The sequence below is a fragment of the Filicampus tigris genome, chromosome 4 (genome assembly GCF_054856515.1).
Source record: "Filicampus tigris isolate MCC_2025a chromosome 4, RoL_Ftig_1.0, whole genome shotgun sequence".
Lineage (NCBI taxonomy): Eukaryota > Metazoa > Chordata > Actinopteri > Syngnathiformes > Syngnathidae > Filicampus > Filicampus tigris.
In genome coordinates this window covers 20,601,163-20,619,318 of record NC_141220.1, presented here as the reverse complement: position 1 = coordinate 20,619,318, position 18,156 = coordinate 20,601,163, and the positions used below count along the sequence as shown (strand labels likewise).

General features: G+C 40.2%; 1 protein-coding gene across 3 annotated transcripts in view; it reads right to left on the bottom strand.

Annotated features, from left to right (window-relative positions):
- reln (reelin) overlaps positions 1-18,156 on the bottom strand; it is a 94,154-nt gene that overhangs the window by 45,061 nt on the left and 30,937 nt on the right. For all 3 annotated transcript variants that reach the window (XM_086027857.1, XM_086027858.1, XM_086027859.1), the window contains exons 3-4: positions 9,923-10,061; positions 736-806 (exon numbers count right to left, since the gene is read on the bottom strand). In XM_086027857.1, the coding sequence (XP_085883983.1) occupies positions 736-806; positions 9,923-10,061 (210 nt within the window). The remainder of the gene's footprint in view (positions 1-735; positions 807-9,922; positions 10,062-18,156) is intronic.

The following is an 18,156-nucleotide window of genomic DNA, read 5'->3' as shown; positions in this document are numbered from 1 at the left end:
GAGCAAATGACTACACCTCTCAAATCATTTGAAAGTCAAATTTACACTATGAGGAGGAGTCTGCGGGTAAAAGCAAGGGGCTTCTTTCCTGTAAACAAGTGATTATACTCACTCAGCATGCGGAATTGGACTGCGCTGTCTGTCAATTGCTACTTAAGGCTGTCACAGAAAGTCGATATAAGCAGTGTCTGCCATAAAGTATAAATCTCTGACAGCAAGAGAGAACAAGGACGAGGGTTAAAAAGCTGACTTGAGCATAAGATGAAATTAAGCTGGCAATATAGGGCCTCTAAGTATCTTGAGCTTCAGCTGTGACGTTGTAATTCTATGCCACTGGAATGAAGAAGTGGAATCCTGATACCCTTTAACAATATGTGCTCATGAGGGCAACAATATGGCTGTGAGACCTGTTCTTTTAAGACTCAATAATTAAAGTAATGCACGTATTATTTACACATTGTTTACACAGGATTTGAGCTTTGGAGTGGTTCTTCTTGATCAATAATACGTAAAAAAAAAAACTGGTATACATGAATGTTGAAATGTTATTTTTTAATTAGTAATTGGAATGAAAATCATAGGCGAATTATAGGATCAGAAAATTGGTTTTGATTTAAAAGATGTGAGTGCATGGAATCGGATCAAATGAAACTTCAATCGTATAGCACCCCATATGCACGCGTGTGTGTGTGGGTGTGTGTGGGTGAGCGTGCGTGTGTTTGCGTCTGTACTCACCCCCCTGTTCACAAAGTTGCTGGACCAGAGCATCCTTGAAAAGGATCTGTCCTCGGTGTGTGGCTGTTGCTCTAAAAGATTGGAAAAGAACAAATAATAGAATGAATTGAATTAAAACAAAATTGATTAATTTTGTAGTAACCCAATATGTTTATGCAGTCATCAAGATAATCATCCCGTAGCAAATAAACAACAACAGGAAAAAAAAAAAAAGAAGGAATGACATTACAACACAGTTTCATATACAGTACATTTGCTTTCATGCATCCTTAATTCTTATGTAGTTCCAATGTATTTGTGGCACTTATGTGAAATATGTGCAGAAGATCAAACATTTTCTAGTGTCGAATCTCCAGTAACACATTGCTGAATCATTGCATGATAGAGAGAGCTGATTGTACTGTACATACTGTATGAATCCAACCCCCCCCCCACATGCACATTAAGTGCATTATTTATATGAAGCTGCAAAGATCTTTTTACATACGTACATCATTGCTGCATGCTATAGTGCACCGTAGTGGCAAAACATCCAAACTCATTGACAATTACAAGACGTTTAAAAGTTTATCCTGGACTACTTTGACACCTCCTTTTCCAGAGCAATGAAACAAGAATGTCTTACTAATTAATATTTTCACTGTATTGATGTAAGTGCTGTAAATTTAGACTCAAAAAGTCCTGCTTAACCCAGAGAGAATACTAGAATTGAGCAGCTTTTCAAACTCAGTGTTATTGCTTTTTTGGTAAATTAAAAAATTCAAAGTTTGCTCAGTTGACCATTTGACATAAAAAAACACTTTAGTCGAATAATAATATAGCTGTAATGATTATTATTGTGACTTTGCTTTATTGCAACCTCCAATGGCAGCTGTTTTATGGTTTTGGCTGCAACATGTTTTTTTTTTTTTGCATACATCACAAAGACAGATGAGAAAAAAAATCCCATTGGTGTTTACATAGTGATGAAACAGTCAGGAATCATTGATATCCAACTCAATTTCCTTAATGCTCATTTTTCACCATCCTTTTATATTTTGTATGGAATTTTGCAACATGTCCAACTGCCCCAGTGCGCAGACCTTTTATGGCTACGTTTGTCTTCGCTCATGAATAATGAATACAGCCCTCATTATTTAGTAATAGCTCTTGTGCCGGTGCAGAGCTGGTGGGGGGGAACATATTTAATTATAGTCATATTTCAGAATTGGTTGAGAACTAATTTGAGTTTGGTATCTATGAATAAAAGATGATGCATTTCCAACAGTAGGTTGCAATGTAGGAACAAGCCTCTTAAAAATTTACTCAACACAGGTTCACTAAATGTGAAAGCACATCAGTGTGGTGTGGGATTACTTGCAACAAAAATAAGTTTGACTGCTCAGAAGTGATCAAAAGAGAATCATTCATTTTCCTCAATTATCAAGCAGTATGATTTTTGAGGCCAACTGCTACTAATGGGCATCAAAGGAGACATATTGTGCATTAAAAAAGACATTACTGTGCATTTTGTGTAAATTTAATATTAGAATGTATGCGTGTGTATATATCAGCAAACACAATTACTTGAGTAATCAAATAAATAATAATTGTCAGAATCTTATGCTAATCTGTGCATCCAACAAAATTCATTGCAGCTCTGCCTACCTTGCACAAGACCAACATTGGCTAGTACCTAACCATTATTTGTTAGATTCGTATTAATTAGAGCGTAATACGGAATCCATGCCATGTGCTTCATTAAGGCGATACTGAGAGGGAGCACATTTAGTCGACAAATGTGTGTGACTGTTTCAGTGTGACACTGGCATCTGCCCTGCTATCACACTCCAGCGGGCCCCTGTGTTGGGTGTGTATCCCTCATTACACACGCCACACACACGTTCAACATTTACTGAACATTTAAATGTTAATTGGACTTTTGCTAGGGAGAAAAAAAAAGCAATTAGGCGCCTAAATGTTTCCTTTTCATCCTTAAACAGGGGCATCATTCATCTTGTGAAAATGAGTGTCATCCTCTACTCTCTCATTAGACGAAAGGAGATTCGCAGGGATGAAAAGGGAGACGAGATAAAGAGGGAACACGGGATTTGTTAACGGGAAAGTGAGAATAAAGGAGCATGAGTGAAAAGGTTTGCGATTTGTTGAGGGAAAACAGATCAGGTTTAGATAGACTGCTGTCAAATTTGTACAGCATACATAAAAGATGGGAATTAATGGACACACACATACACACACACACACACACACACACACACACACACACACACACACAGATTCCAAGGCATATATGAGCTTTAACATGTATGCAGATGGACAGCCTGTCACTCAAAGAGCTCCCTAAAGGGCCTGGAGTGGGTAATTACGAAGCACGTCTTCCATGTTAGATTACATGTTGCTGTCGGCCATAAGCATCCCCCTGGAGCCACTTTGTCAGCTACACATTCACACACTCAACACACACACACTGGCCATTAGCTGTGCCTACAACAGCGGGATTATTCGAAGGTTGCACATGCAGGTAAACATTTTACAAGAACATAGAGGCATGCATGCAAATTGCATGAAATGAAATGAAATTCGCTTTATTGTTATTTAACGGGGGCGGCACGGTGGTCGACTGGTTAGCACGTCCGCCTCACAATTCAGAGGTCGTGAGTTCGATCCCGGCTCCGGCCTCCCTGGGTGGAGTTTGCATGTTCTCCCGGGGCCTGCGTGGGTTTTCTCCGGGTACTCCAAAAACATGCATGGTAAGTTGATTGGACACTCTAAATTGCCCCTAGGTGTGATTGTGAGTGTGAATGTTTGTTTGTCTCTGTGTGCCCTGTGATTGGCTGGCAACCAATTCAGGGTGTCCCCCGCCTACTGCCCGAAGACAGCTGGGATATACTCCAACACGCCCGCGACCCTTGTGAGGATAAGTCGTATAGATAATGGTTGGTTGTTATTTAACATCATAATCATATTCCCCAAACTGTTAGTTATGGCGGTTAAAATAAGAATTGCGTGCATTTGGACTACAACTCTAGCACAGTAACAAACCCTAACTGGTTGATTTATCTCTCACGCTGGGGACCAGCTGTGTGTTATGGCACCAAAACAAAACAAGGGAGTGGAATTAGATGGAGCACAAAAGACACAGACAGTGTGAGGGCTTCCATCCAAATAAAAGAGTACTGTATTATATTGTATTGCAGTTGTGCCGTTTCATGTTTTAATCCAAGTCCATCCAAACTGAGTCCAAAATGGACAGTAGTTGTTAGTCTAGCCAAAATTACATTGTTGCACCTCTCTACTTTAAAATAAACATTTTAGTTATTCAAGAAGCCACCTCCCCCAAAATTGACATAATTTCATTGTCTTAATTACAAAACCAATTCTTATTCATTATTAGGTGTGTAAAAAGTTTAAAGGGAACTAGAATGTATGTATGTTGTTGCAAAAAAAAAGGATGGGTGGTTGTTTCTCTTTAAAGGGGAAGTCAAGTAAAATGTAAAATTACAATATGTTCTATACATAACATATATATATATATATACATAATATATACTATGTTCCCCACTCATCAATACAAAGGTAGACGCAGCTTGTGAAAAACCAAACTCAGACACTTTGACACATTATAGAAGTAACACATGACCAAACTCAGAAAACATCCCTGAGCAACAGTGATGTAATTTTCAGTCGACAGCAAGTAGCAAGATGGCCGCCCCCTGAGATAGACAATAGGGTCGATTTTGCTGCTTAATTCATTGCCCACAAATGCAATATCAATCAAAATGCCATGTTTAGACGATTGGGGCTGCATAGAACGTTATATTGTAAAGAATTGTTTTGACTTGACTTCAGTTTAACGTTGTACGTTTTCTTATGACAAAATCACAGTAAACTAGATATTATTCAGCTCAGCTAAAATTAAATTAGCATCTTTAGGATGTTGTGAAATCTACACCTGTTCCAATATGTTGTTTTTATTAATACATTTTCTAATTTTCAAAGTAAATCCTTTTTAATTTAGTTTGCCTTGGACTTGTTACTCAGATATTCATATTTCAAATACATTTTAGGACACCCCATACTTTGTTGAACATATTTCTCTATCTCAGAAACCATTTCAACGTACACTTTCTTATTTCTATTCAGGAAATAACAGATCAGTCACTAAAAAATTGCAGTGGGTTTCCTGTAATTTCATCACTACCACGATGGTTGGACATCGGTGAGACGGTGCGGCGGGCACAGTGGAGCCAAATTCGCCCCCTCCTCCCTATGCCACTAAATTAATTGAGAAAGGCTCCTGGAGCTCATGTAAATGTAATGGAGTTCAGCAGAGGAAGGGCTTTGGGAGCTATTTGGCACATTAATTGCTTGTTAACACGGGTCATAGAGAGCTACGGCTCCAAGGAGGCCACAAAAAGCACCATCAACCTTACCGTCTGAGTAATCATAGTCGGGATTGGGGAAAAGTAGGAGTAAATGCAAACATCGTAAAGCATTCAGCCTTCGCCTCCCACCTTGCTTGAAGGTCACATTAGGACAGGTGGGGGTAAGAAAAAAAATCCCAGCTGAGTCAACAACAGCAGCATGTCACATCTGCTATTGATCCCGTCACTCAGAACACGGTGACATTTTGCAGGAACACACATCCCAGAATGGCTCATTTCACACAAAATTCAAGCGGAGCCGACTCCTCTCCCCTGTGGAATGTGTCACTTTGTTGCATTTTAAATGAAGTAGGGTTCTTATTCCCCATCTGGAATTGATAGTTGCCAGCAGGTGGGTACGCAGCCCCCTGGTGAGATTGTGGGTTGTTGGTGCAGTGTAGAAGAGATGAGGATGCTTTGCAACAGTATTGATCACAGCACTGAGATGTAATATGCATGGATCTATGTGAGTGTGTCTCAAGTGTATATGTACAATTACTGTGGTCATGGATCAGTCCTTTAGGAAAATAGAAATTGCATGAGGTCTGAATTTTCCAAATGTTTCGCATGCAACACCATAAAAACATCAGCACTGTATACCGAGTGAGACTTTAACATACCTCACAAGACCTCAGTTTGATGAGCTTCAAGAATAAAGGAGTCATAAACATGACAGTCTGATTAATGTTGTGTTTGTGGAATATGAGTGAAGTAGTAAAATCCACAGTTGTTTGTACATATCAGGGGGCAGCCATTTTGCCAAGTGCTGTCAACTGAAAATTACATCACAGTTGCTCAGGGTTCAGCTAAGGACCAATCATGGCTCAGCTTCAGAAAACAGGTGAGCTGTGATAGGTTGATACCTGAGCCCTGAGCCACTGTAATGTCATTTTCCGTCAACAGAATGTGACAAAATGGCTGCCCCCTGAGATGGCTAAAAACAGGTGGATTTCGCTGTTTAACTCATATTCCACAAACGCAATATCAACCCGAATGTCATATTTAAACTTGTGAAAGCGCAGGTCGGTCGAAGTTGTTTGGCGGAAACGCTAACAGAAGCCCATTTAAAATGCTAGTTGGACCAGCCTATAGGTGATTACAATTTGGTCCGCATGGACAAAAAGGCGGATTGACGGACGGCGGAAGGCTACCTCGGCTGCAAACAGAAGGCGATAAACGGACCGGCAAATTTTTGGAAAATGCCCAGCTCTGCTATTAACGATAGTTCACTTAATTTTACACTTGACTGTCAAGAAGAGCAAAATGTTACGTTAAATAAGTGCCTGTAAAGTTCACAGCTTTGATATGTGACACTTTGACCACACAATGGATTCATTAAATTGTCAGATAAGTGCTAAAACTAAAAATCCTCTAAAACTTGAAATTGATGTCTTAATCTACACTTGGTGTTGACTATATTAGAATATATATATATATATATATATATATATATATATATATACATATATATATATATATATATACATGTGTGTGTGAATATATATTATGCTATTTATATTCCATCCTGCATACTTTCTGCATGTTTAATGTGATTCCCTAAACAATCACTTATGTTTCTTAGCACAGCATCTTCAGTGGATTTGTCACATGGCCACAGGCCAGGAGTTTTAATGAAGGGGGGAGCTCGTTAAACACTCATTTCCTGTTAATATGGACTGGGTTATTGATTAGAATACATAGGAAATCGATGACAGGGCTTTCGCCTGCTGCAGTTCAGTGTGCAATAGGTCATCTGTGAGTTGGAAGTCTGAACTCTGACCCCTGAATAAAATCAGAAGCTGTCTTATCAATCCTCCCAATGTGTTCATGAGGGCAACAGATAGATGAGATTACGAATACATTAAACTCTTTAATGAAAGGCCAAAGGAATACATTCATGAATTGATCATTTGGTTGTGGATTAAGATGCTAGTCAGATTATGACATTTTATATTGACACACACATATACATAGAGACACGGTAGTGCTTGCCAGCAGGCTGCAAATGAAGCGGAATAAAGCCGCGCAGAAAGGAGGAGACACCGCAGATGTCTCAGCCTTCAACAGAAGAAACTATGAATCATTTTCACCTTTGTGGTGTGCAGCCAAGCATTCGCTACATGATAAAGAGGTGACGAATGTCACATCAGAGCACAAAGAATCAGATGAGGGTCACAGCTGTGTTTTTCTGTGTCACCATGGACACACGCATTGATCACAACTTTGTATTGCTCAAGCTCTAAACGCAAGCAAAAGTCGAATGTCGGTCTTTAAAATCAGGTGTGGGATACATTTGACTTGTAAAAGTACGGTTGGGTTCCAGTTGTGTGAGTTGTATATTGATCTCTGCGGATGCGAATACCTTGTTCATCTTCCCCCTCTCCTCCAAGGCCTCCCCTTACCTTCCGTAGGTAATTTACAGCCCTGCAGAAAATGAGTTCTTCTGGATGTCCACGTCCATGCACTCCATCACGCTCCCCAGAGTGATGCGTTGCCACCAACCTTCCCACAATATCGGCCATAAAACTGCTCCCGAGCCACATTTTAATGCAGTGACAGACCGGCTTTGGCCTTTTGAAGGACACTGGGTGTCTGTGGCTTTAATTCAAACACTCACGGACGCTGTGTGGACACTCAATCAGAACCCAAGCGCTACAGGCAAGGGCAGGACATGATCAAGTGTAATTTGTGTTACATCCAGAGCCCCCCCGCCACTTTTTTTTTTTTTAACAATTTGAACTCATTCTCATCTCAGGTTGTCAAACAGGAATGCTTGTCACATGCTGTGTCTGAACAGATGTACAAAGCTCCCTGCTTTACACTGATGCAACAAACCCCTAAATTACTTTTTTTTAAAATCTTTTTTTAATCAAACTTGAATTTGATTAAAGTTGCCATAAAGTCTGAGAGAGGTGTCATGTCATCAGGCTGCCACATTTGTAGATCAAATAAATCTGAAAAGCGACAAAATTTTCAGTTCAGTATTGGAAATTACAACGCGGACGCCAAGGTCACCTGTTGAATTTCTCCCAAGAGTTGCATCAGTGAATACCAGGGACGCGTCAATGTGGGTGATAATTTACTAGTGAAGATGGAGGCTATGAACTGGAACTTGTGTGTGTGTGTGCGTTGGTTAGGGTACGACTGGCTGACTTTGATAAGGTCAACTGCGGGAGCCCCACAGTCATGGCCCTCTGTCATCAGCAGTGACACACCACTGCATTGTCATATATAATGACACACAGCAAACGATACACACCGACGACACACAAATACTTGGAAATGCACTATCCTCATAAGCTGACATGCACTCAACAGTAAATGTGTTTTCTGGCAGACAGAGCAATCCAGTAAATCTGTTTGGCTTTGTGAATATTGTTTAAATAGCAGCTCCGCTTCACCAAATTCCCCCAAGGAATCTTTTTTTTTTTTTTTCGTTGTCAGTCTGACCATAAAAGTCTCTGTCGGACAGTCTGCATTCATTAGGGCTTTTTGCGATTACTGCCAAAATGCTTCATTCTGTTGAGGTTTTTGGGAACCACTGATGTGCAATTGGCTTGTTTTTCTTTTTTCAAGAGGACAACTGCATAGGAAAGAGGGAAAAAAAGCTGAGATTTATTGTACCAGTTTATGAAGGCTCAAACATTAAACAGCAGTTGATGTCCATCAAGTGACAGAATTTCTATCTGAACGAAATTTCTCTCATCTGAGCAAGTACTGCTTTGTTATTTGATAGAATGCACTTTACATGAAGCACTTGACTGCTGCTAATTCTTTAAATCCACACTTTTCCAGGACAGCTAATTGCCTCTGACGAACAAAAGGCATGTGGCTTGAACTGACAGCACGCCAACTGAAGGGAATACAAATCAGTGTTTACCATGAGAGAAGACTGCATGTGTATTGGTGTATGACTATCAAAGGCGAAATATAACACGGCATTCACAACTACAATAAAGCAATATGAGACAAAACATTAACACACGTTATTCAAGAAATCGAATGATAAAAAGAACACCAAATATTACAAATATAAATACAGTGTAAAATTACACCCTACAATTGGGTGGCGACCGGTTTAGGGTGAACAGCACCCCCAGCCCAAAATCACCAAGGCTCCAGCTCATTGAGCGCGTTGAGTCTTTCCTTCAAATTGTAACGAGACAGATTTGGAGCTTTGGTGCTTCAGTGTAAGCAAAATTTGGGACATCTAGTTGAAGAGAGAACTCAAAGCACCCTATGTCACTCGAGTGAAACACTCACTCACTCACTTATCTTTCAGCAATAAAAGTAAAAATGAATATGATATAACGATAATGATAACAATCAATAATTACTTACAGAAGATAAATCAATTAAAATATGTGAATTTGAGCTAATAGCTGCTCTACAGTAAATTTGACATGTAGCTGCCAATGATGAATGATTGGGCAGGGGTTCCTTGTATATAACATTATAAGAGGTGGACATTTTTAGCCCAGTGCCCTCCAACTGACTGCATAGCCTGCTTAGCATCCAGTCTGTGCTCCAACTTAGGGAAGAACACCCGTTCTGTCAGCTCATAAAGTATTCCCACAGCCACTGGGTCAAAACAAGGCCACACAGCAGTGATGAATAGTACTGTCTGCCTGTCTTGGTTGGTATACGCATGTCTGAACAAACCTGGGTATTCATTTGCCATACCTCTCTCAGCCATTGAAAACACACACACACAGCCACACACCCACACACACAAACAGGACAGTAGACAAAAAGTGACTTACAAGAAGTTGACGCAGCCAGTGCCAGGAGGTGGCGCGATCCAGACAAAGCTGAAACTGGTGGAGGGCTGGTGGCTCACATGGGAGGCGACCACACTGCAGACAAACTGGGTGCCGCTAAACTGACGCTCTGGCATCACACCTGGAAGAAACACGCGAAGACGGTCATCACGTTACTGTACCAATGTGCGTTTTAACAGAATTGAAAAACCGTAGCCCTTCATTGTGCCATCGGTGCAGTATTATACTTTTTGGAACTTTTAAGGTCACCATGGCTGGATATTACTCAAAACAATAGTTGGCAAACCTACAAAGCCACATTCAAGGAAGAACAAAAGGAGTACTTCTGATTTCAAATTTGAAGATAGCAGGTCCTGGTTTACAATGGTCTCAATATAAGGTTTGGGGAGGTTATGGAAGACACACAATCAATTAGTTTGCGTACCTTATATGCGGCACAAGAATACACGCACAGTTACTGTACTTACAGTTATTATTTTCGATCGTTATATATTTATGGCCCAGTACTATTTTTCATACAAATATTTACATAATTATGACATTACTAATTCAAAGATGACACTGTGAAAAATGTCCAACAAACGTCTTTGCCAAACATACGTTGACTTTTCTGTGAAACAAGCATGTAGCAGAAATAATGTGTATAATCCATCAGTATGAAAAGTAAACTTCTAACTCCACAACACTGAACTAAACTTTGTATTTTTAAGAAAAGTCCACCCAACGGTTGTTGAGTGGAATTAGACAAGTGATAATGTCATACTAAGAATGAGGGAAATTGTTCTTTTGTGTCTACCTTTTATTGTCCTCAGTTGATTTCTTTTGTCCACCCTCTGGTATCCCAACGTTTGATTCCATTTTTTTTCCATTCACCCTTGCAGATTATCCATATTTTCTTTCTTTTCTTTGTCCGTTCCTCATTCAATGAGTCATAAGCTATCTCACCTGACATAACAATGCTCTAATTCATGAGGGTCCATGTTCGCCGATGATTGCACCAGAGAAATGACATCGTGTGCATAATCTTCAAATCACAGAGGGCAAAAGGTGCAATACTGGCTGATTCATCACTGGCTATGCAGACATTTAGAGCGCTTTAATATTTTACTGAAACTAGATGGCTTTCCAGTGTCAGCAGAGAGGCATCTGGGCCTCGCAGTAAATACACAGCTGCAGTAAATAATTCAGATGCAAAGATTATTGTGTGATAATTCTGGGAATTCATCAGCATTCACGCACAACAAACAGTACAGTTAAAAAAGTGTGTTACAATTATGTACGACCTTCCCCATTGCACCCCTCAGTTGTAAGTCAACACCCAGAGAACCTAATCATGCCCCTGAAATGATTAATAACGCTAAAGCTGTAATATCCCCTGAATCACAGTGCAAATCATTATGCAAAACCGTGTATGCGCGACTCAAAACAAATCACTTCGAGGAAAATCATTCCAGCCGTTGCTGCCTGTAATAATGTTGATCCCACAGTTTACGTACATAAATAATGCTATGTTGACACCACTATAAATGTTCCAATTCAACTCTGCCAGCTGCATGTGAGTACGTGTGCCCTGCATTGATTAGTTCGTTCGCCAAATGTTTGCCAACTTGGAAACATTTCTGTGGAAAGAGGAACCAGCTCTGAATTTGATTGCTGTGAAAGTCTGAACGTGTACAAATATTTGGGGTCAAGATATCCCCTTCATGTCAAGTCACACAAAACTTCTCATTTTGTTCAAACCGATGTCATGCATGACATCATTCACCGATCAATACTAACTGTAGTTAATTTCTTTTCACTTCCATGTACAGTATAGAATGTTTGAGCAATGAGAAACTGGGCGACAGTTCTGCAGTGGGCGTAAAAGCCTCTCCAGTAGAACCACTTGATTTACGACAATGTTTATGTGGTAACATATGTGATGCTACGCGAGCACATGCGATTTACGACACGTGTGACAAAGCACCACTTTTCCCGTACAAAGACACCACCGCAGTGTATAATGATACACTTACAGATAATCACCTCGGTTACAAGCCCTTAGTGTGTGGCCACAAGTCACTCTTAAACACATTTTGAAAAAAAAAATCCACAAACGCTAATGTGGAGGGCTTTGTATTGTTGATCCCTTCACTGTGACGTGCTTACCGTTAACAAGCACTTTGGAAAGCATACAATGAAACACAAGTGCATGTTTCTTGCTTTTAAACCGGCTGTGGCACTTAATGCAGCACTTGAGGCAATAATTGTAGACCTCCGTAGAAGAAAATATTTGCTTTCAACACAAACCCTATTTGGAAAATAACAAAAATTGCAGTTGAGGATAAAGAGAAGCTCTAGCCCAACATCAAATTGCGGGTTATAAGAGAACATGTGCAATATTTGTCACCTGAGAAAAAACTCCAACGTAGGATTTCACGAAGTAGAAAGAAGTGAAGTTTAATCCAGAGAGAATATGGGGAAATGCTCACAAACAACGACACCACCAATACAAACACATGCATGACTTACCTTAAAGCGGAAGTCAACCCAAACATATTTTTTTCAAGAATATGTTGAATGCAGGCCCAGTAGTCTAAACACGGCATTCTGATTAATATTGCATTTGTGGAATATGGCTGAAGCAGAAAAATCTACCCTTTTTTAGCCATCTCAGGGGTTGGCTATTTCGTCACTTCTGCCGACTGAAAATGACATCACAACTGCTCAGGGCTCAGGTAACGACCATTCACGGCTCAGCTTCAGAAAACAGGTCAGGCGTGATTAGTCGTTACCTGAGCCCTGAGCAGTTGTGATGTCATTTTCAGTCAACAGAAGTGACAAAATGGCCGCCCCCAGAGATGTCTAAAAACATGGGGATTAATTCCTATTCCACAAACGCAATATTTATCAGAATGCCTTGTTTCAACTAGTGGGCTTGCATAGAACATATTCTTGAAAAAAATATGTGTGGGTGAAGTCAACCCCCCAAAATTCTTTACAATAATAATATCTTCTATGCAACCCCGGGGGAGATATTATTTATATATCTATTTATTGCTTGAAGTTGGGAGTCGGAAACGCTAACAGAGGCCTGTTTAAAATGATAGTCGGACCGGCCTATAGACGATTACTATTTGGTCCGGCTGGACAAAATGACAGATAAACGGACGGCGGAAGGGCTATCCCAGCTTTAGGCAGAGGAGGATAAATGGACAGCAATTTTTTTGTAAAATTCCCAGCTCTGGAAGTCTACAGAACTAGTTGCACACAATTGAAGTGTGGTTTTAAAAATATCAAATGTAAGCAGTTAAAGCTAAAGGTGGGCAGCAGGGGGTGAAGAGACACATTGCAGAGAGACACACTGGAAAAGAGTAGGAAAGAAGTGGTTGCAGGGAAGTGAGGTGAAAGATGAAAAGGAAGACTGATGCACTCCAGGACAACTCTAGGAAAATGTCTCTTCCCATTGGAAAAATACACTCGGGCATAAAATGCAAATAAGCAAACTAGTCCTCTTTCATGTTGAGGAGAGAGTGGGAGAAAAGATCACTATTATTCAATGAAATCCAAACAGCAAATGTTTCAGTTCAACAATACGCTTTGGAGAGCCGACACTCTTGGCTCGGCACAGGCGGATGAGCAAAGGAGGAGACACGGGCGCTTTCATCACTGCGAAATGCAAATATATAACAAAGCGCTAAGCCCCCGTGAGCATACCCTTGTTCATTCACTCTTCTATTCAATAACAGAGTAGCATATTTCAACAACTGATGTTGAATTCTTTCAACTTTTCTCTAAACTACACATTTAAGCGTGACCCACACTGACACAGGATTGTTTTTCTCTCTTTCGTCAAGATTGAAAGATGATATTCCTTCATTTCTCAGTTAATCAATAATGCATGAATCCGATTGCCAAATTCAGGCTTATGCAAGCATTGCATAACATTCGGGGCTTTCTGCTGGCCTTAGGGAGTCAACATGTTTTTAGGGTTTGTAAGCCCATCTTGGTCATTTCAAGACCTTGGGCTCCATTTTCATGACCTGTGTGAATCCTGCTCGGTGCGTGGTCTACTTCCGCATAGAGGCAGGTTAGATTGGTAATTTTGCAGACGAATGCAGGCTCTAGGATCTGCAAGAGGGAGAGTTGTGCCGCTGTGGGTGTGGTCACAGCTGCCTGCAATCAAGACCAATCAAAGGGGCTCATTTCATTACCTGTAAATGTGGTGCACAGGCTGGCTAATAATTCAATATAATTATATATCGTGATAGACACCTGATCAATATCAATAGAAATTGCACTCAATATAATATCAATAAATAAAATCAGGAAGCAGTATCACGTTACATATGTGCCACATTACAATCACCTAAGAGAAGAAATTTGGAGCGCAAAAGCTTGTTTTACGACCAGATATTTTGTATAGTATTTTTCCTGTATTGAGCCTTTTTAAAAAAAAACCAACAAAAAAAATAATATAATATAATAATATAATATAACATAATAATATAATATAATATAATAATATATATATATATATATATTATCAATTAGCACACATGCAAATATGAGTAGGCTACGCACACTCAAATAAAATGCAACAGTGTTTACACATGCAGATTATGAGCTGTCGGCAACGATTAATGGCAAAAGAATATGACCTGCTAATGCTGCCTGGCTATGGACAAACGTTTCATAAATGTATACAATTACATGCATGAATCCACTCCAAAGACAAGAAAATTACATTTTTAGAGAAATGTGGGCAATTATTGTGTAATTTGTTTCTCGCCAATATCTACTGATAATTGTGGTCAACAATATAGCCATAATCAGCTCACCTGTGTCTTCAGGTGTCTGCACATTTTGCTCTCACTAGTGGGCGTGCTTACATTTAAATATGCCAACACTTTCAGCAAATTCAAATCCGTCTTTGTCCACTTTGCCATCTGTCTTTTGTGACAACATTTTCAAATGTCTTCTTTTTCCCCCCATCCACTATGCAAAGCTAATAGCCGCAGCTTTCCACAGCCAAGCGCAAATCAAGTCAACTAAATGGACTGAGAATCTCCCGATGGAACAGATGGGCGATTGGTGGCTCTGCCTGGCACTGACTTCACACTGCAAGAGCAGCAGGAGCCAGCGCACTGGCACTAGAAATCATAGCTAGGGAGAAGCCACGCTCATATCAGTGCGCACACATGCAATTTATACAGTAAGTAGCATTCCGCATCTGGCTAGGAGCAAATAAGGGCATACACTCATGCTACTGACAAAAGGTCAAGTTTAAACTGTGAAGTATTTCTCATTCTAATTAGCTCTTGTACTACGAATCAAGAGACCATAATTATCAAACATTTTAGTTGTTTCCATGTTATCTCCGGTGCACATTTGTATTCATTGGGACATAAGCAGTCAAAACCAGGAGTGCTTTCATAACTGTGGATGCACATTTTCACACATAAAAATTAAATGTGCTGTGAGGGGATTAGATTATTTGATTTTTTTTTACAGAAATCACGACTGGATTAAACAGTGAAAGGTTCATTTTAAAGTCTCAGATTGATCTTTATGATGCAAATCTATATATCTTGTGCTCCAGGGTCACTTTGTGTGTTTATGATGCATGTCCATACGACATCACACTGATAACATCAACTCACAACGAATGTGGTAATCTTTAAAGGGAAATCAACCCAGACATATTTTTTTCAAGAATATGTTCCCGGCAGGCCCACAATTCGGATTAATATTGCGTTTGTGGAATATGAGTTAAACAGCAAAATCCACTCTCTTTAGCTAGCTCAGGGGGCGGCCATTTTGTCACTTCTGTCGACTGAAATGACATCACAACTGCTCAGGGCTCAGGTAGCGACCAATTGGATTAACTCTTATTCCACAAACACAATATTAATCAGAATGCCTTGTTTCAACTAGTGGGCTTGCATAGAACATATTCTTGAAAAAAATATGTTTGGGTTGACTTCCTGTAAGAATAATAATGTATATCATGATTCATGTGTTAGATTTTTATTATTAGGCTTGTTAGCTTTATAAGCTTGTGGGTTTAGCTTGAGCTTTTTCCATATCTCGGCCCAACTTGCTTGCTGTTCTTTACTTCCACGTATGTACGATAAAGGCTCACACACACACACACACACACCCACACACACACACATACACACACACTCATACCCACCCACGCACACACACATAGACAAAACAAGTTCAGAGTGTTCCAGCTGCTTTCGCTCCGCTTTCCCTTAGAGCTGGACCACCTTTGTAATCAGGGACTCCTAAGAAAAGAAAAAGAGAGGAGGAGCCATGCAGAGGGTTTTAGGAACCGTAATCGTACACTTCCCTGCGCTCTCCTTACAAGAAAAAAGTCAATATTGTGTCGAGTGTCTTCTCTCCTCATTGTGTGCGTTGTTTACTAATGTCTCACTTGGTGTGAACCTGACACTTCCTCTTTAAAATATGTTGGAGCATTCTAATATATAAAAGGGCTGTGGATGTATGGGAATTTACCAACATGGAGGCATAAGGCTCCTGTCAACATGTTGAAGAGAAGGCTACACAATGGTGACATAAATGATACATCACACGAGCACTGGCAGCTCCAGTAGGGTCCCCATACGCTTTTGTGCTGCTGAATGAGCTCATGTGATATGTGTATGACTTTGTGTATGGCTTTGTGTGTTGTGCTGCATTCAGCCATTCTTTCGTCTCATGGCCATGAACTTGGCTCTGCTCCGCGATTGGCTGGGACTGGCATCCATCTATGTTTGTACCCTGGTGACGGCTCGGTGCTGGTGTGGTGAGGTCTAACATTGCCAGGAAGAAGCTGTGCATTAATGTGGGTGGTGAAAGATGCCAGTGGTCGGCAAAAGAGGGGTTATGGCACATTGTGGGAAAATGTGAGTGGAGAGGCAAGAGAAAGGGACAACTGGGGGTGAGATGCTTATGTGCACCAAATAGTGTTTTCAACTGAATTTCCTTTCAAAACACAAAAAAGATACTAAGATGTTCCTTTGTCCTAATACAATCCACGCATATTTTGAAAGGACAATAAGACTCTAATTCAACACTTTTATTTAAGCTTCCATGTCTTACAGCATCCGTTGTCGATTCCTGAACCCAAGGCCACACACTTGCACAATACAAAGACATAATTGAGATTTTTCAAGTTTTATTACAACATACTGCCATATACTAAAGAACACCAAAGTAAAAGAATAGACTACACAGGCGGCGCTTATAGCTATCACCTCTCTGTGGTGTGTTCTTTCAAGAGCTACAAGTCTTACGAGCATAAATGATGAATGGAGCACAGGGAGGCTTAATAATATTCCCCCTGAACTAATGTGTCATCATTGAAATTAATGTTGTTCTGAATGAAACAAAGTGTTGTTTTGGAGCTGCACCCGCTTTGATGGATGACACTTTCACCTTAATGTGCAGCCATTACCATCCATCTCACAAGGCATTTCTCAAACACACAGTTACATATGTTATGAACTGCATATTTATATGTGTTCATGCAAGTAGATACACACGCGTGCCAAAGGACTTAAGCATATCTCTCTTGTTTGATGCCACAGAAGGGCAACAGTAAAAGCAAAGATGGGGTAAAGTATTATCACAGAACTGGAAATTGAGATAAGTCCATACCGTGCACAATATGCAACATATGGGTAAGTCAACAATATTATTAAAAGAATGGAGTGAACATTATTAAGTGATTCGAAAACAGTCTTTGATATGAATAATCTCCAAAGTGCCTTTAGTGGTCTCCCAGACTCTCACTCGAATGGCAGCTGGCAATGTGACTTAAAACAATGCCTGCACAGTTAATAAAGATTTTATAATGGCAAGGTTGACCAGTGTCCCAGAAAGGATTATGTCCAACTTCAGAGGTTCCATTGCAACATTTTACAGGCAATGGTTCTACATGTAATGAAAGAAGCTGAGAGAGGAAATTTGACATTTTGAAATGTCATGTCATGTCATGTCATCTTCCAAACCGCTTATCCTATATAGGGTCGCGGGGAGTTGCTGGAGCCTATCCCAGCCGTCATTGGGCGAAGGCAGACTACAACCTGAACTGGTCGCCAGCCAGTCGCAGGGCACACATAGACACTGTCACTGAGCGGGAATCGATCCCACGCTGCCCGCACACAACTCAGGCGTGTGTACCACTACACTATCAGTGGACACCATTTTGAAATGTAAGCTTT